This window comes from Stenella coeruleoalba, assembly GCF_951394435.1.
Source record: "Stenella coeruleoalba genome assembly, chromosome: 14".
Lineage (NCBI taxonomy): Eukaryota > Metazoa > Chordata > Mammalia > Artiodactyla > Delphinidae > Stenella > Stenella coeruleoalba.
In genome coordinates, this window is record NC_137160.1 from 4,952,985 (window position 1) to 4,976,634 (window position 23,650).

The 23,650-nt window shown below is 47.4% G+C and overlaps 2 protein-coding genes across 2 annotated transcripts in view; one reads left to right on the forward strand and one right to left on the reverse strand.

Annotated features, from left to right (window-relative positions):
• Positions 1-5,242: 5,242 nt before the first annotated feature.
• On the reverse strand, positions 5,243-12,718 carry TIMM21 (translocase of inner mitochondrial membrane 21). Its single transcript, XM_079943237.1, has 6 exons — positions 12,089-12,718; positions 8,543-8,605; positions 8,350-8,447; positions 6,020-6,093; positions 5,828-5,933; positions 5,243-5,732 (listed from the first exon to the last, which is right to left on the reverse strand). Exons 1-6 carry the CDS (start codon positions 12,387-12,389, stop codon positions 5,637-5,639), a joined length of 738 nt encoding a protein of 245 aa, XP_079799363.1. The 5' UTR covers positions 12,390-12,718; the 3' UTR covers positions 5,243-5,636.
• Positions 12,719-13,334: 616 nt separating this feature from the next.
• Positions 13,335-23,650, forward strand: part of FBXO15 (F-box protein 15) — a 40,036-nt gene continuing 29,720 nt past the window's right edge. Inside the window, 2 exon segments of the mRNA XM_079941809.1 lie at positions 13,335-13,490; positions 20,513-20,623. Coding sequence (XP_079797935.1) covers positions 20,575-20,623 — 49 coding nt within the window. The 5' untranslated portion in view covers positions 13,335-13,490; positions 20,513-20,574.

A 23,650-nucleotide genomic window follows, 5' to 3' on the forward strand; every position in this document is an offset into this window, starting at 1 on the left:
AAAAATTAACATTTTTATAACTGACATGAAAAACAATAAGCCTATTACAATCCGATTATTTGAAACTACTTGAAATGACGTATTATTTTTATGTATTATGTCCATTTTGTACAAGTGTAGGTTAAATACAATTGATACCAATAACTGTGACACTTAGCTTAATAGGTTTATGGTTTTTATCTGAATCGTTTCTAAACAAAATTGGCAGCATTTACTGGCAGCCCATCACACACAGTGGCTTCTTGGGAAAACATAATAGCTGGTTTTCATCGTCTGTGCCTGTTTGGGTCCTTGTGAAGTCAGTACATGGTCCTTTAGTGTCTCCTCTGTAGGCAGAAAGCCATGTGCCTCGCTCAGCACACATTTGTTTTATACTGTTTACTTCTCTCTGAAACAGTGCTGACAGTTTCGCTTAAATAAATGAACATTCCCATTGCCACGTTCTCATGTGGCAGGAACAGTACCTGAATGTGAACAGTGGGTTCTCATAAACGAGGCTCCCCTGGACTGAAGCATCATTACTGACAAGTCATTTGATTCTTCTCTTCATTGTTGTGCTGCCTCCTTCCCGTAATTCGATGCTGCAACACCTATCAAATACAACGTGAGCAATACATGCCCCGATTGATACCGATTGCCTGCAGTAAAGTCAGGATTCTCCAGCTGAGGAATTTGACCTTTTCAACTAACTTTTCGTTTCGGCATGCTTCCTTTTATTATTATTTTTTAAATGGCTCAGATCTTAATCAATGGAAATGACACATGTTAAACATCTCATGAGGTCTTTGCATTGCTGTTAACTGCTTTTTAAAAAACAAATTAATTTAATTAATAAATTATTTTAATTATTAATTTAAACAAATTAATTAATTAATTTTAGCTGCGTTGGGTCTTCATCACCGCGTGCTGGCTTCCTCTAGTTGTGGCGAGCGGGGGCTACTCTTCGTTGTGGTGCGTGGGCTTCTCATTGCGGTGGCTTCTCTTGTTGCGGAGCGCGGTCTCTAGGCGCTCGGGCTTCAGTAGTTGTAGCTCACGGGCTTCAGTAGCTGTGACTCGCGGGCTCTAGAGCGCAGGCTCAGTAGTTGTGGAGCACGGGCTTAGTTGCTCCACGGCATGTGGCATGTGGGATCTTCCCAGACCAGGGCTCGAACTCGTGTCCCCTGCATTGGCAGGCATATTCTTAACCCCTGCGCCACCAGGGAAGTCCCCTGTTAACTGTTTTTAACAAAAGTCTGCCATTAATTCCATGAAGAAGGGGAGAGGACAGAAAGAGGAGGAGAGGCATTTTATAATTTACCAGAGATCTTAGTAAGATGGTTGTAAACCAGAAGCACTGACTAATTTTTTCTAGGTTGGGTGGGGGATTTGGAGATGGGATGTTGGTGGAAGAGGGACAGAGGACCTCCGCAAGTTGTCTGGGTGTCAGGGGAGATGGGGGGCACCTTCCTTACAACCTCTGTGTAAATCACTGACTGCTGGCAGCATCACATGCTTTGTGGTGAGAAGAGGGGTGGCCCTGGGATGCCACCTTGCACAGTCCGTGGATAATTGCAGAATATCCAACAAGTCTGGTTAATGCCAATGGTTATTCTGAGCTGCTTATGTTGGAGTTTTTGAGTAAATAGTTACACAATTTTCACTGCAAAGAAATGTTTGATCACAAAAACGTTCTTTTCTAGAAGTGCACAAAACACTTTAGGGTCAAATCAATAGACATGAATCAAAGCATTTACTGTGGCTCTACTAACTATTTGATCAAAATATTACTTTCTTTTCTTTGCATTTTTGTTTTATCATATTATGAAGTAGGTGGTTTTACAAGTTGGTTGTTCCATGAACCATCTTTTGCTGGTGTGTGTGTGTGTGTGTGTGTGTGTGTGTGTGTGTGTGTGTGTGTGTGTGTGTGTGTGTGTGTGTGTGTGTGTGTGTGTGTGTGTGTGTGTGTGTTCTGAAGAGGAATGTATGTTTTCCTTTTTCCAACCCTGCTCCTAGAGGAATTTCAATCTTTTAAAGGCATTAGATTTGTGTTATTTTGGTTGTTATTTTGTTTTACTGGTGCAGGAACGCTCTGGACTGTCACAAGACTGCAGCCATAATTTTTGCAGTCTTGTTTCCTAGAGCTGGCATACTAGGACTTCAGCAGCTTTTAGTCACCCTCTGAGAACTGTGTTGCCTGTTTTAGAGGTATCTATAGATGCTTCTAAGGCTTAGTTTTAATAGAACTTTTGAAAACCTACTATCGTCCAAATACTCTAAGAACTGACGGTACAAAAATGAAAATGGTACCTCCTCTGTCTACCATCTAAACCTAAAGGGAAGACGAGATCCTCCAATAGCTGCAGTCTAACCAGCTGCCGGCTGCTGAGGAAGTGCCTTCCGCACCAGCACATGGGATCCTTATAAAAACCTTACGAGGTGCTATTACTGTCCTCATTTGAGAGACGAGGAAACTGAATTGCAAAGAGGTAAAGAAATGGGAAAGGCAGCATCAGGTTAAACGCTTAGGACGTGAGTCAGACCAACCCGTCCGTATCCCAGGCTCCGAGGTCACACAGAGTGGATGAGCTCGAGCCCCTTGCTGCTGTAGCAGATGCTCTTGACTGCTCCTGAACGCTGGGCCCCGGAAGATAAGTCCACGTTGTGAACATTACCCTATAAGGCCCAAGATGTGAATAAGTTGAGGATCTTGAGGGGATGAGTTCATCCAGGATTATGAACATTACCCTATAAGGCCCAAGGTGTGAATAAGTTGAGGATCTTGAGGGGGTGAGTTCATCCCGGATTACGGGGTTCAGTGGGTGGAGCGTGATTTGGCCCCAGGCTTCCTGTTCCTGGAGGTCTCGTCCTGACTTTTCTCGTATGATGAGTCCAGTGTTCGCCAGCCCCATGACCTTCGCTTGGACCATTTCCCTAGCCGTGCTCCCTCTATTGTCACTGTCCCCTGCTTTGGTTGGCATATAGTGTATATGTCCTTTCTGAGATACTATGAGGGTCTGGGAGGCGCAAAGGAAGGTGAAACAAAGTGGGAATCGGAAGAGGTTGGTCCCAATCCCCTAGTGGGTAGCGACCCCTCGCTCTTGTTCTGCATCAGGTGGACCCAGCAGGTGTTACAAGACTCTAAAAGGTTGAATGGATGAGTGAGAAATCCTATTCCTGGTTCCCAACGAATAATAAAGCCCCATATTCCCCATCAGTAAAACTAGAGCCCCTAGTCAGCCCCCTACACCTGTGAGGACCTAAGGAGAGAATGTCTGGCAAGAGGTGCTTCTGGTGGGCTTCACTGGTGGCGCAGTGGTTGAGAGCCCGCCTGCCGATGCAGGGGACACAGGTTCGTGCCCTGGTCCGGGAGGACCCCACGTGCCGCGGAGCGGCTGGGCCCGTGAGCCATGGCCGCTGAGCGTGCATGTCCAGAGCCTGTGCTCCGCAACGGGAGAGGCCACAGCAGTGAGAGGCCTCCGTACCGCAAAAAAAAAGAGGTGTTTCTGGCTTTGCAGACATACGGCCGGGACTGCAGGAGATTTGGCAGTCTACTTCTTTGTGTGCTGTAAATGCACTGTCAATAATTATGGGGCAAAAATAATGCCTTGTGACCCCAAGGAATTTTATGGAATGCTGTAGAAGGCTTTTGAAACTGCCACTGAGGGGAGGAAAAATCCTACCCTGCCAAAGACTGGCCTGATTAAGCATTAAGAAAATTCCAAGTGCCTGAGAATGTTTAGTAGCAAAACACACATAACCTTCTTAAAACAGTCTACCAGTGAAACTTTGGAACTTAAGGGTCTGAAGGAGTGGCCCCGTGGAGTCTGAGCTGGTCCAGGGTGGCTGGACTAGGCTTGGGGGAGGGGGGATCAGGGGGAAGGGACTGACGCAGAGTACTGGGACCTGACGGGATTTACCGTTTTCAGGGCATCTGGGAATCACTGAAGGATGTGAGTGGGCACAGGGCGCAATCAGACCAGAGTTTAGAAAGCGGCTCTTGTGCCATGAGGAGGGAGATTAGTTGGGGAGAGACAAGGGGCAGAGACTGGTGTGGAAGCCGATTCTAACTTCCTGGCCGAAGGCCTCTGGGAGCACCCAGCACACAGGGGCGGTGGGAACAGGGAGTAGGGGATGGATTAAAACTAATGTATGCAGGAAGGAGAAAAAGGTGTAGCCGAAATGGTAAAATTAGATACAAGTTAGGCTACTGAAAGAACACAATGTTATTATAGTGGAGAAGAGCAGAAAACAGGGTTTTGACCTATCGGTATACTAATGCATAGTCTGGGGAGGCTTGAGGATTTAGGGTAATAAGGTAGATAAACTCTAAGGCTGAGACTAGGCTAAGGACACACTCAGGCCCTCTTCCAGGCTGCAGAAGTCCTACTGTGTCCTCACTTGGGGGAGGGGTGAAGGAGCTCTGTGGGGTCCCGTTTTTTTTTTTTTTTGGTCGTAACAAAAAAAGTTTTATTAGAAAATGTGGGGTCCCTTTTATAGGACACCAATTCCATTCACGAGGGCTCCACCCTCATGACCTAATCACCTCCCAAAGCACCCCCCACCCCGCCCCCTGGGGCTTAGAATTTCAACATATGAATTTTGCAGGGACACAACCATTAAGACCGTAACTGAGATTGCATACCACAGTATTTTAAAAATCATCCTTCCACCCAAACTTGCCAGGTTTCTGCTCTTACGTATCCTGTACTTGGCTCCGGGTACATGGGACGGAGCGAGGTCTGATAACACTAAGGTACCTGCAGAGGCCCACACACCTGGTGAGAGCCCAGGTCCACCCAACTTTAAAGCGTGCACGTGTCCTACCGTGCACAAGTACCCAACTCACAGAGGGGGAAACATGAGACAAACTAGATTACTAAAAACCATGCAACGTTGGGCTTCCCTGGTGGTGCAGTGGTTGAGAGTCCACCTGCCGATGCAGGGGACGCGGGTTCGTGCCCCGGTCCGGGAAGATCCCACATGCCGCGGAGCGGCTGGGCCCGTGAGCCATGGCCACTGAGCCTGCGCATCCGGAGCCTCTGCCCCACAACGGGAGAGGCCGCAACAGTGAGAGGCCCACGTACCGCAAAAAGAAAAAACAGAAAAACAACAAATAAAAAACATGCAACGCGTACACCTATCTATGATAATTTTGGAGAGTGTATCACTTGGTTCCCTATATTTCTCAAATATTTTCAAGTGTTTCTCAAGTCAGATTCCAAAATATGTGGAAGGAAGCTGCTTCTGACATCTTTCTGTTAGTTTCAATTTTATTTCACAGACTTTTTACAGTTATACAACATGAAAAAGCATTAAATACCTCTATTTTCTTATTTACGTGGTGTAAAATTTTTAATAACAAAAATTTCTTATCATAAAAGATGATGTTAAGTACAGCAGAAACACCGCTCATGATCAGCAATTCAATGATTTAACATAAGGTGTGCTCTATTTCATGATTTTTCACTGTACAAGAAAACCTCTAATTCAGTTTGTCTAAATGCAACAACTACCCAGTTGCCTTCACTTTTATGAGCTACACTCCTTCCTGTTTTATTCGAAATAGACTCTGGAAGAGGGCTGTGAAGATCAGAGCCTTCATGTGCATTTTTCCACATCCGTAAGGAAACACGTGGTTGCTTGTTCTTTTAATTGTCTTAAGATCGATTATCTTCAATGACAATAGTTCTTCTAGAATATGGTTCAAGTTCTACAAATATATATTGAAATTCATATTCGCCGCTTTCTGGGTTCTGGAAAAAAATAATGAGTATCAAGGTGCTGCCCTGCTCTTTGGCACTTTACGTTGAGTCTGCGTTCAAGAAACCCCATCCCCACACGATCTCACCTCTTTCACTTCAAGATGCACAGTTCCTTGCTTCCCGGGCTCGGAGCCCTGGATGTAGAATTTCACACGCATGTGTTTCAGCCCATCTTTTACGTATTCAATAAAACTGTCAAGACAATGAAAACACACAAGCCTGAATTCCTCCCACTTAAACATCACCCCAAGCTCTCAAATCCAAGCCGCCTGCAGTACCTGACGTGCTGCCTTCTGCCACGTCTCGTCATCTCCCCGTAGCCTTTAAGGGGCTCGCCGAAGACACTTAGCACCTGCAAAGCAAGGTGATGCTTCCTCAGTCAGGGCTACTTTTTTTAAGCTTCCTAGGGAAATATTTTCTGACAAACTGAGTGGTTTATTTTAGAAAAAAAAAAAAAAAGCCTGGGACTCTTTCAAAATGATATCTCCAATGATAAGAAAACTGGGAAAAGAGTTATTATGCAAAAATCATCCCATAATTAACACTCAAACTTTTCATGCACAGAGAATGAAATAGGTAACTTTATGGTGTTACTTGTAGTTTCAGAACAGTTAGGCTGAAGTGGAGCTGTTTCCACTCCCCTTTTACAAAAAGAAACACGATGTAACAAAGTGTTCAAATATTTAAATGTCTGAACATTTTTAGTGAAATTTACCCAATGGGGTCTAATACTAAAAGCTATGAGATCAAAATAATTTTTTAGTTATTAAATACACAAATAAAAACAAGTAATGATTTATTTAAAACAAACCAGATCTAGAGGTAGGAATCCATTATTCCCAATGGGAGAACTCACAATGAAGTGTAAATGTAATTTTTACTGAATTTAAAATGCAAATACTTCGGAACCTTTTCAAAAAAACAGAAATGTGATATCAAACTAAAACAAATATTGCTTCAACTCTGGAAATTTTTCTTATTTGGTCTGTTGGGCATCTTCAGTATCAAAATTTTCAGGCACATATAGAGACTAATATATAAGATGAGACATATTTAAGAACTGTGTAGCTGAAACGATTGTTCAAATAATTTAATACATTAAACATGTCTGTATCAAAACATAAGTATTTTCTATTTCTCAACCAAGCAAAGTGCCTGGCAAACAATAGGCCCCTAATAAATCCTAACAAAATCGAACTGTTGAAGTTTAATTATTCTTCATAGAGCTCCTTTAGGCGGCAAATTAAGTTATGACCTTAATAATACCTCGCTCTCTGTGTTTATTCTGTGAAGTTCTGTTTTGTTCAAAATGCTGAAGATCTATGAAAGACCGAGTTTGTGAATAACACAGCAACTCTTCCTCTCTTCTTAGAGATGCGCCCTGACATGTAATTATGCTACTGCTCGTGTTTATTTCTGGACCCTGTAAAGGGTTTCTTGTCAGGGGTAATTAGGACCCCCAATAACTCTAATGGGAACCTCCTTTACTCCCTGCTGAGTTTCAACTTACTCAGAGGGACACCTCCCCCTCTGCCTTCTCCTCCACAGTTCTCAGACTGCCCTGAGTCCAGGAAAAAGAAAGATGCCAGAGGCCTTAGCTCCTGCCGTTTGCACCCTGACAAGATTAGAGACACTCATGGAGCATTTGGAGGTGGTGCCCCAGGGAAACCCAGGGCAGGGCATGGATGCTGAGAGGATCTGCGGGTTCCAAAGCTTCCCCTCCCCAGGGGCCTCACGGCTGTTTCTCTGACATTTACTCCCTGGTCTGTGTGAGAAGCAGCCCTGATATTTATGATGCCACCTGCCACTTTCTTTCAAAGTACAAGAATTAAGATGTCAATGAGTAAGATGTTTCAGTGCCAACGTTTTCCACCCAGGAGTAAAAGCTGGCACTGCACGGGCTACATGCACTTTCTCTCTGTGACTGGAAAGCCTTATGAGAAGCTTCCTCTGGACGGGATCCTTAAAAGAATGGAGGCGGCTTTTCCACATCTGCATCCTCCAGGGCGTGGCTCAGGCAGGCTGTGCTTAAGAGCCTAAGTGTGGAATCACCCAAACTGGGATTGAGGTTCTGGCTCTCCCTCTTACCGGTTCAGTCATCTTAGTGGAGTTACTTAATCTCTTTAAATATCAGTTTCCTTCTGCAAACAGGGTAATAGTAGCACCCAACACAAGTGGTTCTTGTGAGACTCAATAAAGACGATGTGCTCCAACACTGAGCAGAGTGCTTGGTGCATAATGTGCTCTCAACAAGCATCAACAGTTACTATTATGATCACAAGATCATGAATCAGGGTTTTAAAAAGACTAGTGAGTTTAATACTCTGGTATATTCTAAACATTTATTATTGATGACAACTAGTACAACGACTCTCTTGTACCCTTAGGATGGAAACACTGCCGCATGGACCTTTGGGTGCTACTCGTAATCAAAGCATTTCAAGTACAGAACAAAGAGCTAATAACGTAATCACAATCCAACCACTACGGTTTTATTATTATATAAATCCACTAGTCTCAGAACTAGCACGTGACCTCTGCCTGCCCCTCCCACCACCACATTCCTCTCCCTGATCAGAGTCTGTGTAACGCAATCTTGAGGACTAACCTCGGGATTTAATCTGCATTTTTCTAGGGCTTTCCCATATATCTTATTAGGACTGGATGAAGAAAAGAGTTCTCTGAAGATCGTGTAAAACAAGCCACCTGAAAATCAAAGAAAAAGCTCAAGCAAAGCGAGAGCGAGACAAATGGAAAATGAAAAAGATATTCAGGGGTTTTATACTTGCTGTGTTTTCAACCTGTAATGGTGATTCCAATAAGCACCACTATTAAATAGGTAAAATCTCTTCCAGCTTCTTTCACTGTAAAGAGAAAACACCACTGGTTACATGTGTGCCGGACGTCAGCAGGGATGCTTCTGGCTTCAGGATCTCTAGCAGGTGAGACGTGGGCTCAGGACCTAATGAGGGGGTCGGTACATGTTCTGGAGCAGCTATTGTCAAATCTCTGTGAATCAGGACCACCTGAAGAAACTTTCTGAAAGAACCGCGGCAGGATTCAGGGAGCAGGGCTTAGGAATCGATTCTTTACTTTAGGTAGCGTTATGATTTTAATGCCTCCTTATTGTCTAAGATGAGGAAACCCTTTGAACAAGTGATCCAGTCCCTCTGAGTGGAAACAACAGTCCTTGATTAGGCACCACTGGATACGGTCTGCTGTTCACACAGTAAGAGACCTGTTGGCTTTGTCAGCTGCAGTCAAAATGGGCCTCGACCCTCAACAGTCAGTGACCTTCCCAGCCTGCCACCCTGCTGGCTGTGAAACAACAAAACAGAACTGAATTTAGAACAGGACTTTGCTTGGCCAGGCAGATTTGTGAATCGAACTGCTTTAGAAAATGAAGAACCTGCATAGATACTGCACTTTCTTTTTTTTTAAATAACCCATCTCATTCTATTCTCTACCGAGGTCACAAAACACACTTAATGAGCAGTAACTGCCCGCTGTGAGCCCGGCGGCACGCTGAGAACACGGCACCCCGCGCTGGTCAGGCGCTGCGACGTTCCCTGTGACCCAGATCAGGCCTTTGCCCCAACACCTTTGCTCCCGATTCCTGCCCGGCACACTCACCGCTGCTTCGCTTAGGCTCTCGGGAAGGCTCTTCCCCGTTTATTCAACCACAAACACCGACTGTATGTACTACGTGCAAAGCCCGCACCGAGTATCTCTCAGCCCACGCGTTCTCGAAGTTTAAGCATCATGTTATTCTTCAGCAGAAGCTGCTCATCGTCTACCTTCCTCTTCTTGACCCTTTCAGACCGTATACTTTCACACAGAACCCCTCCTGCCATCTGTCTCTGCAATGAGGGGTGTTGTGGTGACCACCCACGTGCTTCCCGCAGGACCGAGGCTCCCGTCACCCCCGGTGCGGGGAGCTGACATGGCTTCTGGCTGGCGGAATCCCTGCATCCAAGGCCCTGGCCCTCCCCACACCCAGTGCCTGGCTGGTGCCCAAGCCCCACACCTTGAGATGAGAGGACTGCAAGGGCCAGCCCAGCCCCCGAGCTCCTGCAGGACCGGCGGAGGCCCTATCGCAAACGCCCCATGCTTCAGCTTCTCCCTCAGCCCAGCCCAGCCTCCCCACGGGAGGCCCCCAAACCTCCTGCCCACAGACCCCACTGAGTCTGCTTCCCTGGAATTCGCCCTACGACGGGACTACAGGAATGGTCCTAGGAAGCAGCTCCAAACTGGGATTTTGGAGCTGGATCACTGGCCACCGGCTGGCCTCGAGGACTCGTCCCTGGTGGCAGGAGGAGCTGAGGCCCGGCAGGGAGTGGTCGCACAACTGCCGCGGCTCTCACCGCTGGTGGCCTGGAGCACCGGTGGGAGGGAGTGCACTGATGGGTGTTGCGTTTTGGGAATTTAGGGGGAATAAGCAATTATAAGGACTCGGACTGGATGGCTGTGGTAGCGGGCTGCCAATGCGCTGGAGAAAGGTAGTGAGAGGACGAGGTAACTGATCACCAATGAAGGTCAAGTGTGAAAGTCAGACGCCTCCTCCACAGCAAAACAGGAGACTCCTTTGTTGCACCCAGAGGGCAGAAAAAGCTGAGGACCAGGCCCAGGGCAAAAGAGTAGCAGAGAGGCTGGACTCTCACCCCACCAGGTCTCTTGTGCCAAGGCCAAGGTCGTGACTTGGGAAGAGAGGGAACCTGCAGCTTGGCAAGGGGGTATCAAGGCTGACGCACTCCAGAATCTTGAGTCCGCAGGTTCTCCTGAACCCTCTGGCGTGAAGCAGCAGCTCATGCCTCCCAGTTAAAGGCTAGCTCTTCTTCCTCCTTGAAGACCTGGCGGGGGCTTCCATCTAGCGAGACATGTGCTCTGGCCAGGTTACAACATAACTGGGAGGAAAGAGGAAACAGGCCATCCCCAAAAGGGGCTGGAAGCCCTACCAGCAGAGCCGGCTGTATCCTAACGGCAGCGTGAAGGGTCACAGAATACAGAACTGGACAAGTGAGAGGAGATCAACAGGGGCAGTACTCTCTGAGCAAAAACTCAAGTCTGACAAGCAGCCTGGGAGCTGGTGCATGGCTACGTTCGCTCTTGCAAAGATGAGCGTGATCCACATTAAGTGAAGTAAAAATAACAGAACTGCCATGGCAAACTATGGGCACGCTACAGTGGGTATAATACACCGAGGGCAAAATCCACCAGCCGACTGTCCTGTAGGGGGGCTGGAAAACACTTCACATCATTACAGAACAAAGCACCCTGACAGCCATGGGGACGGCCGTGGCATTGAAGCCAGGTGGGAACAACCATGATAATGAACGGCTCAATTTCTGGACGTGAATCAGTCTTCAGACCTGGAATCCATTTACTGAAGGAAGACCAGCCTCTATACTGAGCAAGTATATATGATTCCCCTGGTCCTTCACCTGAGCCCTACGGCCATTCACTTGGTGACTGTATGCTGGAAAAGGGGGACACCCAAACACTTCAAGGTCTGCTGGACAGAGTCTGAGCTGACATCAATACCCCAAGGAGTCATTATGGTCCCTCTGTTATGTACGTATGGTGGCTGTATAATAAAGAGCCTGGCTTGTAAAAGGTTCACAGCTGGGCCATGGACTTACCTGGCAGTCATTTCCCCGATTCCAACGTATAACTGGAATGGACATTCTCAGTAATTGGCAACAACAGTCCCTACTTTAGTTCCCTTGAGGCAGATTAAAAGCTACCATAATGGGTAAAGTCCAGTGAAAGCCTGTGAAACTGCCTCTTACCGACCAAAATAGTAAATCAAAAGCAGTATCACATCTAAGGGGGAATGCCAGAGGCAGTGCTATTCTGAAAGACTAAAGATACAGGAGTGGTTGTCCTGGATATCAGAAAACTGAGACTGGGAAAATCTGCATTCAATTTTTAGTTATGTGAAATTGGGGAAATATGCCGTATACATACTAATGAGTAATAATGTCTGTCTGAAACAGTAAATTTGAGGCTCAAACGAGATGAACTAACATCTGGGAAATCTACTTGTTTATTATAAAGTTCTAAACAATGGTTAAGTTTTATATAGCTGTCACCAAACTAAGAAAAGTTGAGAAAAATTTTATAGACATAATTCAGCAAAGTTATATCAAAACCAACTTTCAAATCTGAGTTCAGATCTGTGAAGAAAATTGTGGGCCTGTATTCTCTGGTTCTAAACTGTGTTTAACGGTTCTACCTTTTAATTTGTGTGAACTGTTTATTCTTAGCACTGAACTTGTGTAAAAGGGCACTGGCAGCCCTCATCACGTTTGCTGAAAGACTGACCGTTACAGGGACTTCCCTTTTACCTTTCTGTGACGTTGAGATGGCGGTTTTCCCGCTCTGACTTCTGTGCACAGACACTTGTTTGCTGCCGTCCTCCTTCGCTCTCTGCGGGTTCTGTCCTTGCGTCCAGATGGTTTTCTGGGTGACTCCCAAAAGACACCTAGGTCGCACCGTTCTCTTCTGCTCTTGCGGCTCCCATCTCCAATTGGGCTCAGTCTTCAAGCACGCTTTGTTAAGTACAAAGTGTGCCAAAAACAACCGCTCCCCCGAGGATCTGTGCAGCTTCTCCGTACACCGTACAGCTCGTAGGAAAGTACAAATCATGTTCCCGGAAAGCCGCTCCGCTTAGGGAAGATGCCAGCTGTGACGAGTAAACCTTCACTACCCACCACACACCCAGCCGGACGCGGACTCCAGTCCTCGCGTTCACACCGATAATTCTGGCTCCAGCAACGTAAATCAAGATAAAGTCTCCCGAAAAGAGTTGATGTCCTCCTTCCCTTCTCTTCGGCCCTCTTTTTACTGGAATTAAAATGATTTGATTACTTTCTAGGCTGACATTCACCCCATCCCCGTCAGGCCTTTGCAAAGCAACCAGGGAAACCCCTAGGAGTCCTGGGAATAGTAGTTTGAGGGCGTCACTTCTCCCAGAGTTGCCGCAGCGGGGAAGGCACAAGGACTACATCTCCCACAGTGCAAGGCGACCAGAGCGCGCGCTGACCTCTCGCCGCCTCCCAGACTCCCCTGCGCGGGCCCCTGCGCACGCGCCGCAGTAACTGGCGCGACAAGAAGGCGGGGCCGTGTTGGCGGTGGGCGGGGTTTGTGCCCCTGGCGCTAATTCAAATAGAACTTGCAAAAGTCAATTTAGCAATTATAAACTGCTTGTTCCTGCGACCCCTAGAGAGCCCCCTATAAACAGAAATTCTCGTTCTGATTGTCGCTATCATATTCCTTATGGGCAGATGATGTAGCCTTTGCGTTTGTTCTTCCTAAGGAACCCAGACAGGAAACCGCGCAAACTACCCCAGAGCCAGCAGGTGGGAAGGGACAAAGCCACCACAAAGCCCACGCGACCGCCAGGCGTCCTCGGCGTCAGCACGTCGGGCGTGCGTAGAAGCCGGGCCCCGGAAGTTTCTAGAACCGCCCCTGGAGCCCGTGGAAAAGCGGTACTGTCCTCAGCCCTGCCCCGCTTCTGCGCACGCGCATGGGGCGCGCGCTGGCGTAGAGTGGGCGTGGCCCGGGGCGGTGCGACGGCCGGAAGGAGGAGCGCGCCGAGCAGCAAACGCGCTGGGTCTCCATGGCGACCGGACGCGGCCGGCAACTGCAACCGCCTTGGCGCGGCTTCATGGCGCGGACCCCGCCACTCGGCGGCGACGGCTTGGCCCGCGGGAGAGCGGGGAAGGCAGCCGGGGGCTCGGGGTTCAGGTGACTCTCGGGGGGCGCGCGCCCGGGGAGCCCCTGCGAGGAAAGCCCCTCACTCCCCCGCCTCCCTTTCCCTTTATTTTTGTTGGTTCCGCCGTGGCGGGTCGCTCGCCGCTCCTTTTAGCGCGGGAAAGGTCTGGAAGGACGGCAGGAGGAAGTCTCTAAAACTTGGAAGCGGGGGGTTACCCCAAGTCACGATACAAGTAGAGGAGCTTCCCGGAGTATTCTTTCCTCAGTTCGTTCGGTTAGTGGGCCCTGCGGGGAACGGCGGCGTGCGAGCCCCGCGACCCTGAGCAGCCCTCGCGGTGAACCGCCGCGTGAACGCGCTCACCTGCGGGGGCTGGTGCGCAACTCCGCGCTCCACCCGCGGCTCGCTGGCAGGGTCCCCTCCAGAACGCGTTCCCAAAGTTGCTTCCTAATTCTGGGATCGGGAGTCACCTTTTGTCTTTTTTATGACTTTATAACTTAGAGAAGTAGATTCTGCTTATCAAACATTATCGGTTTTCTCTCCCGCTCCCAGTTCACGAACGGAGGACTCAGCTCCTAACGAGGTAACTCTGTTAGGCAGGTTGGTCTGGGAGCTGCACCTCCGACGTCAAGGCCTGGTCTGAGTTTCTAAGCAAACCCTGGAGGGATGCCTCCTAGACAGTTACCCCTTGGTGCTCAACCTCTAATCCTCTAATGCCGTCTTCATGCCCAAGCGCGGGGGCGTGGGGTGTTCTTTGTTCTGGTGTCTGGAGGCTCGTCTCGGTTCCATTTCTCTTGGGGTACCATGGGCCTGAAGGGTGGTCCTCTTCCACAGTGAGAGAAGGCAACTTCGAGGAGTGAGCTGGGGAAGGAGCGGGTAGTGGGAGCCGGCAGCTGCTTTCCGAAAGGAACTTCAGCTTAACTCCAAGGATAATGGCTCACTTCTCAAAGCGAGTGATCCAGTTTGTCAGAAATATCCACGTGCTGTCGTGATGCCTTGTTAAATCCCTCTTTCTTTTATCGTGAGCTGGTCCCAGCTCTGCACGCATCATCCCAGTTAGATTACCAAGTGGAGGGATAATGCTAAGGACTGTTTGCATTGTTGAGGACTATCTTTTTCCTTGTAGGTATTCTCCATTTATAGATATAAACAGTCAGGCATAATATGCCTTCTAGCAAACCAGATGCCTATGTTTAAGCATAGAAAAGTATTCTGTTACTTACCAGCTCAACTAATTAAGGTATATTTTTTCCCCTGAATCTCCAGGACTATGTCCTCTGTCCATCCTGGGATCCGCTAACCCTACTTACACTGGTTTCAGAAGCAGGGCCCTCTCCCTTGGTATTACGGTAATAGTTGGTTCTTGAAAATAGCTGTAATGCTAGACATATCACAAGCCTCATGACAAAATGGTGACAATGCCTGCAAAATTTCTATTATGTAGGAGAGAAAGACAGGAATTTAAAATAGGAAGCTTGAACTTTACACTAATTTGCCACTATTACTAAAAGTAGTCTTTATATATAATGTGCTTTTAGTGGAAGCGAAATGACTGTTATATGATGAATCTTTTATCACTTTGAAAGTTGAGTGAACTTTTTGTTAAAATGATGTAATTAGAATGCCTGTAATTATGCCTGGCTTGGGAGTCAGCACCTCAACCTGTGATTTGGTGAGATGTAAGTTCTTTTTGGTAAAGAAAAGTCAGCTCTTAAGAATGATTATGGTCTACGTAGGTGGTTATTTTTAATGTCTCGGTGCAGAAGAATTAGTTTTTAACAAGGAATCACACAAAATGTGTGATATGTGTCAACCTTTTTAACCCAAAATGTGAATTTGTATAAATAAATACCTTAAACTGTAAGAAATATAGCAGAAAGCATATCAAGTTGGCTTAATTTCTACTTGGTCTAATTTCTTTGATTTGTCAGATATTAAAAATCAGGCCCAGAAAGTAGGTTTTTAAAATACCAAACTCAATTCAAAGCAATCAGGTAAAGTTTGTCACTTGAAAAAAGGCGGTTTTAAACTAAATGTCATCTTACTAATTATATCAGCTAAATGCGTACTTAACTTTGTAGACGTACAGAGCTTGTTGCCAAAATCTTGGCTTCTATACGCCGGTGCCGAGTAGAAATACAGAGACAGAATTTAGGAGGAAAGAAAAAAAGTGGCTTTATTTCTTTGCCAGGCGAAGAGGGAGCACAGGGGGCTAGCGCCTCCGAAAACTGTGACCCCCTTCCAGAGGGTAGTGAGAAGTTTTATAGTAATGGTTTAAAGAGGGCGTAATCAGCTTGTGGACATTGTTCTGATTGGTTGGTGGTGAGGTAAGTGGGAGTCGGCATCATCAACCTGGTTCCAACTGGTCTGGTGTCTCGGTGGGTACTTGTGGGCAGCATGCCTTGGTTAATGGTTGACTTCTCCCACCTGGAGGACGTTTTAGCATCTGCAGAAAAGCTCAAAGATGTGTGTACCCATTGATGGGGCACCAGGACCTTGCCCCAAGGCTGAACTATTGTTTTCCTTGACTTTTTCTCGCTTGTCTTGTATCCCTTCCCTTCCCTAATTAGCAACTGTTTGAATCTGCCGGTTGGAACTCAGGGAAGGTCGAGGAGGCTGGATGAAGGCTATTTCCTATAATCAAAGAAATGGGGGGCACAGAAAGGCTTTGTGTCCAGGAGCCCCACAGGGCCCTGCTAGGGATCAAGCTCCATGAGCACATGCATGGAACTTACTGACTGTTAATTGTGTGGCCCCTAAAAATGTGCAGTTAGTTTATTTTATGGAGAAATGGAGATGTGCTTTCAATGGTACCAGAATCCATACTGATAAGATGTATAGTAACTATAGTAACACGGTGGAAGGAGCTCTGGCGGACAGTCAGGAGGGGAGGGCCCTGGGGCTCTTGACCTCTAGCTTGGGACCTTGAAGAAGTCAGTGTTGGCTGCCTCGTTAGAGACTTAGTCTTCTGCTCTAGAAAGGAGGGACTCAGGAGATCTATTTTAATTATGGAAAAACAAAACAGCAACAAATAGGCTGTACTTTTCGAACAGATAGGAGCCAGTGGGCAGGGGGCGCCTTCCTGACGTGGAAAATTAATGTAACAGCTTTGGGGGAAAATGTTAAATAACTGGTGAATCATATAATACATTTTTATGATAAGATATCCAGTAGAATGCAATATTTGCATTAACTTTTAATATTAAATAAGAGACTTCAAAGAAGTTTTGTGCTTTCTGCAGGCTGTGCTCCAAGATTTCGGGGGGCCTGGTACCCAGAATGCTGTGTAGGCCTTTGAAAACCACGGCTCCAGCCTAAAGGATGGTGCTGTGAAACTGTGCTCCCAAACTTTCTTGTATATGGGCTCTCAGTTTTAAAGCAACAAAACCCCCACAATTCATTACATTTTCAGTATATTAAGAAACATTAGAAAGTACATGGTGTTCTGTCCCTTCAATCTTCCAGCCCCCGTTTAAAAACTACCACCTGTAATTCCATAGTCTTGTGAATCGGATGTATTACCGGTTAATACCTTGTTATCTTCCCTCGAAGATCGCTTTTCTTTGTATGTATGTGTTTACATTTTCCCTTAAGAGAGAAATACAAAATAAGATTATGTAGTACATACTGATGTAGCCTTTTTCAGTTGATGTTATTAATTTAGCAGATATTTATCGAATGCCTTCTGCATGCTGGGCATGTTGTGGGTGCTGAGGAATCAGCAGGGAACAAAACTCGTGCAAAAGACCTGCCAGCATGGTGCTTACACCCCAATGACAGCAAACAAGGTAGACAAGCAAAATGAGTGGTGTCGGATGGCGGTAGGTGCTGGGGGGGGCATTGTGTGTGTGTGTGTGCGCGCGCACGGGATATGGATTGGAGATTTAGAGAGCATGGCTAGAAGAGCTCAGGGAGACAGTGACATTTGAATGGCGGCCTGTATCCAGGAGGTGAGGGAGCTGGCCGTGCAGACATCTGGGAGATGTCACGAACTTGTTTTTGTGCAAACACTTCCACCTGTATTGAAACTGTCCCTTTTTATTGGCTGAACGTGGCTCACTTTACAGAGGTCGTGGGGTTTAACTGATGTCTATACAGTTTCTGGTACTTTTCCAGCTGCAGACAGCTTTGAGATGGACATTCCTGAGTGAAGTCTTTGGGCTCATTTTTTTGCCTTGGGTTATATTTCTAGATGTGAGATTCTTGGCCTAAAAAAACATGTGCCTTTTAAGGACTTGGCTGTCCATAGTGTTTGCACCAATCTGTGGTCCCAGCAGTGAAGGAGAATGCCTGTTTGTCTGCAGCGGAGCTGCCCTTGTCCTTATCATTTATTTGGTCTTTGCTAACTTGCTAGATTGAAACTGATCAATAGATTGTATTGATTTACTTTTCTTCAGTTCCCTTGGAAAGGTTTAGGGTAATAGTTTTGATTTTTTTTTGCATCTTTTGATTGAGGAAATACATAATGGCAGAAAGGTGTTATCAACTTACTGATGCTTCTAGACAAATTTATATTTGATCAACCACAGCAGTGTTCATTTAAGTTAAAAAATAGTGTATCAGGGAGAGTCCTTCATCAGTCTTCATCAGTGTGTGTCTAGACTCTTAGACTTCTCGGCACGACCCTTCACACTTGTAGTGGTCTAAGGGTCACCACCTGGGGACTCTGGGTAGATATTGTTATTATTTGATGGACGGGTACAAGAAATTCCTTTTGTTTAAAGCCTAAGTGTCAGAAACCTTTGTCTCCTGCAGATATTTTCGTTGAATCTGTAACACAGGTCATATAGAGTTTGCAGGATTAGTTAACCACTTAAAATAAGGAATGCTTTTAAATCTTTTAAAAATACTTAAAAAAATTGTGTATCATGTTGAATAGTGCCCCCATCTCCCCCCGCAAATTCATGTCCACCCAGAACCTCAGGATGTGACTTTATTTGGAAATAGGGTCTCTGCAGATGTAATTAGTTAAGATGAGGTCATGGTGGATTAGGGTGGGTCCTAAATTGAATGTGACTGCTGTTCTATAGGAAGACACACACACAAAGAGGGAAGATGGCTTTGTAGGGAGAGAGCAGAGATTGGAGTTAGTTAGCTTAGCTGCCATGAGCTAAGAAACACCAAGGATTGTCAGCAACCATCAGAAGCTGGAAGAGGCAAGGAAGGATTCTGTCCCATAGTCTTGGGAGGGAGCATGGCCCTCCCAGCACCTTGATTTTGGGCATTTGGCCCCTAGGTCTGGGAGACAATAAGCCACCTAGTTTAAGGTACTTTGTTAAGGCAGCCCTAGGAAATTAATACAATTAGGAAATTGTAGTTTACCTCTGATTACTGTTAGAGCCAGGGCGATGGACTTAAAGCTTTTCTACTGTGGAAATGTTTGCTGAAACAACAGAAGTATAAAATTACAGCACAGGTGGAGTTCTCTGGTCAAAGGGGGAGAGGGCGTTGCAAAGCTCTCCAGATTAGCATTTCTCCTTGCCCTTTCCCTACTGCTCTGCATCTGGCTAGGAAGTGAGATAAGATGAAGAGCGCCTGAGTGCCTTTTGCTGAAGCTGGGATGGAGACGCGTGGGGAGCAGCAGGATCTGGAATGGTTTCCCGTTTTCAGCCTCTCCTGGGTTGAGGTGGCAGCGTGCAGAGGATATCTCATGTTTATTGAGGGCTTACTGTGTGCCAGCCATTATGCTTGTTTCTGAAGAGAAAAATCTGTTAAGGGAAGAGAAGCTCATCCTCTGGCTGGTCAGAATCACCTGGGGCATCGCCAGGCGACTTGAGCGCTTGCTGACGCGTACATCTTGGCGTGTCCATCTCCGTGGCAGGCACCAGGCTACTCCGAGTCCATGGGTGCTACACTCCCCGTGCCTCCTAAGAGCAGGTTATGCTTGGGGTTGAGGGCCACCCTCTGTTCAGATCTGTCCGTGTGGATTTCATTCTTCCACTTCCAGAGAGACTGTTGCCCTTACTTCCAAGTTCTTAGGCCCCCCTCCTTTTGCCCCCAATCATTGCCCATATCCTTTTTGAGTGATAGTCTAAATATATCCAGGAAGTCATCTTGGTGGGAAGAATGGGGTGGGGGAGTGGTAAAACCCTTGGTGAACAAAGGACATCCTCAGAGCCGTAGCGCTGGCGAACTAAGCATACAGATACACGCACTCTAGATTTTAGTCACTTCTGAAATAGCATGCTGGCCGGGAGGTGGGGCAGTTATCGGTGTGTGTATTGGGGAGGGGGTAAAAAGGAAGCTTCCAGATCTTCCCAGGAGAAGTCGTGTGCCCACCAGGAGCGCTCTCTGTGCACTGCTGCCTAGAAGTGGGAAACTGAGCTTCGTGACTTTCTGGGCATTTCAGATCCCTGCCCAGCTGCTGTTGAGTACTGCTGGTCTTGAGGACTGATTTTAATAAAAATTTATTTTGGGAGGTTCTGAAAAGGACTAACTGCATAAAATGTTAGATCTCATTAAGTCTTAAAAGCCATTGACTATAAGATTCACTATTATTTTACGTTTATTATTTACCACTGAAATAAAAAGAATGCCAATTAAAACGTGTTCCATTGAATGTGAGATGTAAAGGGTAAGCGAGTTTGAGGATGAGTGTGTGGTCCTCCTGTGGCTGTGACTGCCAGAGCTGGAACCAGCCGTTATTCCTCAAAGGTCGGCAAACTCGGAGACTGGTGGCAGCTCTGGTTCACAAATTTACATTTTTTTACTCTGTGGATGTTAGCTTTATTAGGTTTCTGTTGTGTTATTGGAACTGGACAGCTGATGCATTTTATCTATTCCCTTTTTATTTCCATTCAATACACTTTATAGCAGCTCTTTGATATGCTGACAGCCTATAATAAAACACGTCAGTCAGAGTGAGTCCAGTTTTCAGGTTTACTCAGGATGTTGAATGTCTCACCATCCTCCCTGCTGCCCTCCCTCCCTCCCTCCCTCCCTTGTTGTAGATGAAGTTTCATAGTGAGTAGTCTTTGGAGTTTATGAATCCTTTATGTTTTGTAGAGGGGAATGGACAGGCGCCTTTATACTTTGTATTTTCCATGTTTGTTTTCAGGACCGGGTGAGGTGTCAGGCTGGTCGCGGGCTGCGCCTCTCTGGGTCACCGTGCCCGGCTGGATGAGCTCTGCGGAAAATCCTGCACCGGCTGCTCTGTGTCTCTGGACGGGTAAGGAGCGGAGGTGGTCTGCTGCTCTGGGGGGGGCTGCATATACCGGGTTGCTCTTTTTATTTTATTTTATTTTATTTTTTATTTATGGCTGTGTTGGGTCTTCGTTTTTGTGCCAGGGCTTTCTCTAGTTGCAGCAAGCGGGGGCCACTCTTCATCGCGGTACGCGGGCCTCTCACTGTTGCGGCCTCTCTTGTTGTGGAGCACAGGCTCCAGACGCGCAGGCTCAGTAATTGTGGCTCACGGGGCTAGTTGCACCGCGGCATGTGGGATCTTCCCAGACCAGGGCTCGAACCCGTGTCCCCTGCATTGGCAGGCAGACTCTCAACCACTGCGCCACCAGGGAAGCCCATGGGGTTGCTCTTTTGAGCTCTCTAAGAATAGAACTGTGTCGGAAGAATGCACAACACGGAGAGGATGATTATGAGTCATCAGCCTGTCATTATTAGACTAGTTTCATGAAGCTAAACTTCTAAAAGTGACAAGTAAATTTAGTTTTCCTTTTTAAAAAAGGTTCTTCAGAATTATTCACTTCCCATTTGATAAAGACCCTTGAAAATCGAGAAAGAAGATTAAAGTGTGTTCTTCTGAAAGCTTACGAGATCTCTGACTTTTTTAGCTTTCAGGATTTTGGGAGCCTCTTTTGCCACGGCAGGTTCTGTACTGTGACCCTCAGCAGCAAGATCTGTAGAAACTTTTAAAAAACGTATCATTTGAGATTGATGCTGAAATGCTGTGGATTCGTACTGTACCGATGTTTCTGGAGCACCAGCTGTACGCTCAGTGTTGTGTGCAGTCCTGGAAGCCTGGCGCTGCTGCAGCGTCTTACAGTGCAGGGCGGGGGGTGCACCTGGTCTACGCATTTCCAACGTAAATTGCCTGACTTCAAGTTTTGGGCTTTTAATACCATGTCATAACTAGCTCAGGTAACAGTGTACATACTTTCACTGTGATTTTGAAAAGAGAGAAAAGGACAAAAAAGAAAGATTTAATTAAGGACATTGATTTAAACTTTGTATACTCAGGGAATAGAATCTGTCATATGATAACCTGATAGGACAAGTAGGACAGATACGCATCCAGCTGGTCCCTCTAATCAGTATCCGAGGACCTTCTCTGTACCAGATGCTATGCCTGGAGGAGAATGCAGGTGGCGAGCCACTCACACGTGTTCTCATGAGGCTTACGGTCTTGGGGGGGGAACACAGATTAAAACAAGGAATGGATTATAAATTGGGGTATGTGCTCTCAAGAAAACAAATGGACTCCATAATCCAGATTAGTGGGCTAGGATGGTCAGGAAAGACTTTGCTGAGGAGCTGACATTTAAGCTGAGAACTGAAAACTGAGATGGGTGGGCTTGGAGAAGAGCATCTAGAGGGGAAGCCAGGTGGGCAGAGAGGGGGCCTGGACCTGCTGCAGGAGCAGGGTCGGTGGGCAAGGGGGAGGGGCCCAGAGGCCATGGGGAGGAGTGTGGACCTTATTCACGGTGTGGGATTTTTTAAATAAATTTATTCTTTTATTTATTTTATTTTTGGCTGCGTTGGGTCTTCGTTGCTGTGCGCGGGCTTTCTCTAGTTGTGGCGAGCAGGGGCTACTCTTTGTTGAGGTGCACGGGCTTCTCATTGCGGTGGCTTCTCTTGTTGCAGAGCACGGGCTCTAGGCACGTGGGCTCAAGTAGTTGTGGTGCTCGGGCTCAGTAGTTGCGTCTCGAGGGCTCTGGAGCGCAGGCTCAGTAGTCATGGCTCATGGGCTTAGTTGCTCCACGGCATGTGGGATCCGGGATCTTCCCGGACCAGGGCTCGATCCCGTGTCCCCTGCACTGGCAGGTGGCTTCTTAACCACCGCACCACCAGGGAAGTCCATGATGTGGGATTTTAAGCACGGAGGTGTGATGCCATTTGATTTCTCACATTACCTTGTTTACTTGTTTACCTGTCTCCCTTGTCTAGGAGGAGGGGAGATAGAGAGACACTGGCCAAGTTGAGGTACATTTGGGGCATAAGTGACATGACTCGTTTATGAACCAGATGTGGGTGTTTGGGGAAACAGACCTGAGGCGGGAATCCCAGACTGTTGGCTTGAGCGGTGTGTCCGTGGAGGTACTGCCTGTGGGGTTGGAGAGTGCTGGGGGTGGGAGGCAGAGTGACAGCTGGGCACTGGACACAGGCAGCGAGGATGCCGGTGGCGCCGGGGAGAGTGTGGAGGTGGCAGTGGAGGGGCCTCAGGGCTGAGCTCAGAAGGCCCGGGGCGTTTTGAACCACCGGGGAGCAGGAAAGACCAGCGAGGTCCCAGAAAGGGAGGGGGGTGGCGTGTGACCCGGGAGAGGGGCTGGCTGCTAGAACAGGGGTGGCTGGTGCAGCGGTGCTGGGCGCGGGGCCGCCTCTGCAGCTGCTCCAGGCCGGTGGCGGGCAATGGGCTGCGCTTCATTTCGCATGTAGTGTGTGTATATTTCACACGGAATGTAGAAAGCCAAAAGGAAGTGGGAGGCAGGGTGGTGGAGGCAGCAGGTGTGGACAGAAGCTTGGCAGCGAGAGGAGATGGGGGACGAGGAGAGCACTGTCTCGGTGCACTTTCGGGGGAGGGTTTTCGGAGGCTGATACGGATGTTGGGGAAGAGCAGCGGCCGGAGGGGAGGCAGGGCTGGAAGGGCTGGGTCCCTGGACACACACGGGCCTGGGCACCTGAGCGTGGGTCCGCACGCGGCTCCGCAGGGCTTGGGCTTTCTCTGTGGGAACAGGGAGCAAGGACAGCGTGAGTGGGGATTGCAGAGGGTCCTCAGTGTGGACCGTGAATTCCCACACCCTGAGAACGAGCATGCACAAGTCACATTTTCTCGGGGAGGTTTTCTTTGACTGTCCTGCCCCTCGCCTTCCTCTGTCCCTTTCTCTCTCCCGTTCCCCCCGCCACCGAGTACAATCTCCTGTAGCTGTTTTTTCATTTTTCCTTTCGCCTGAGGTTCAAAAGTGCCCATTCCTGACTTCTAACACCAGTCATGCTTTCTAGGCGTTTCAGATTCTTACAGTGT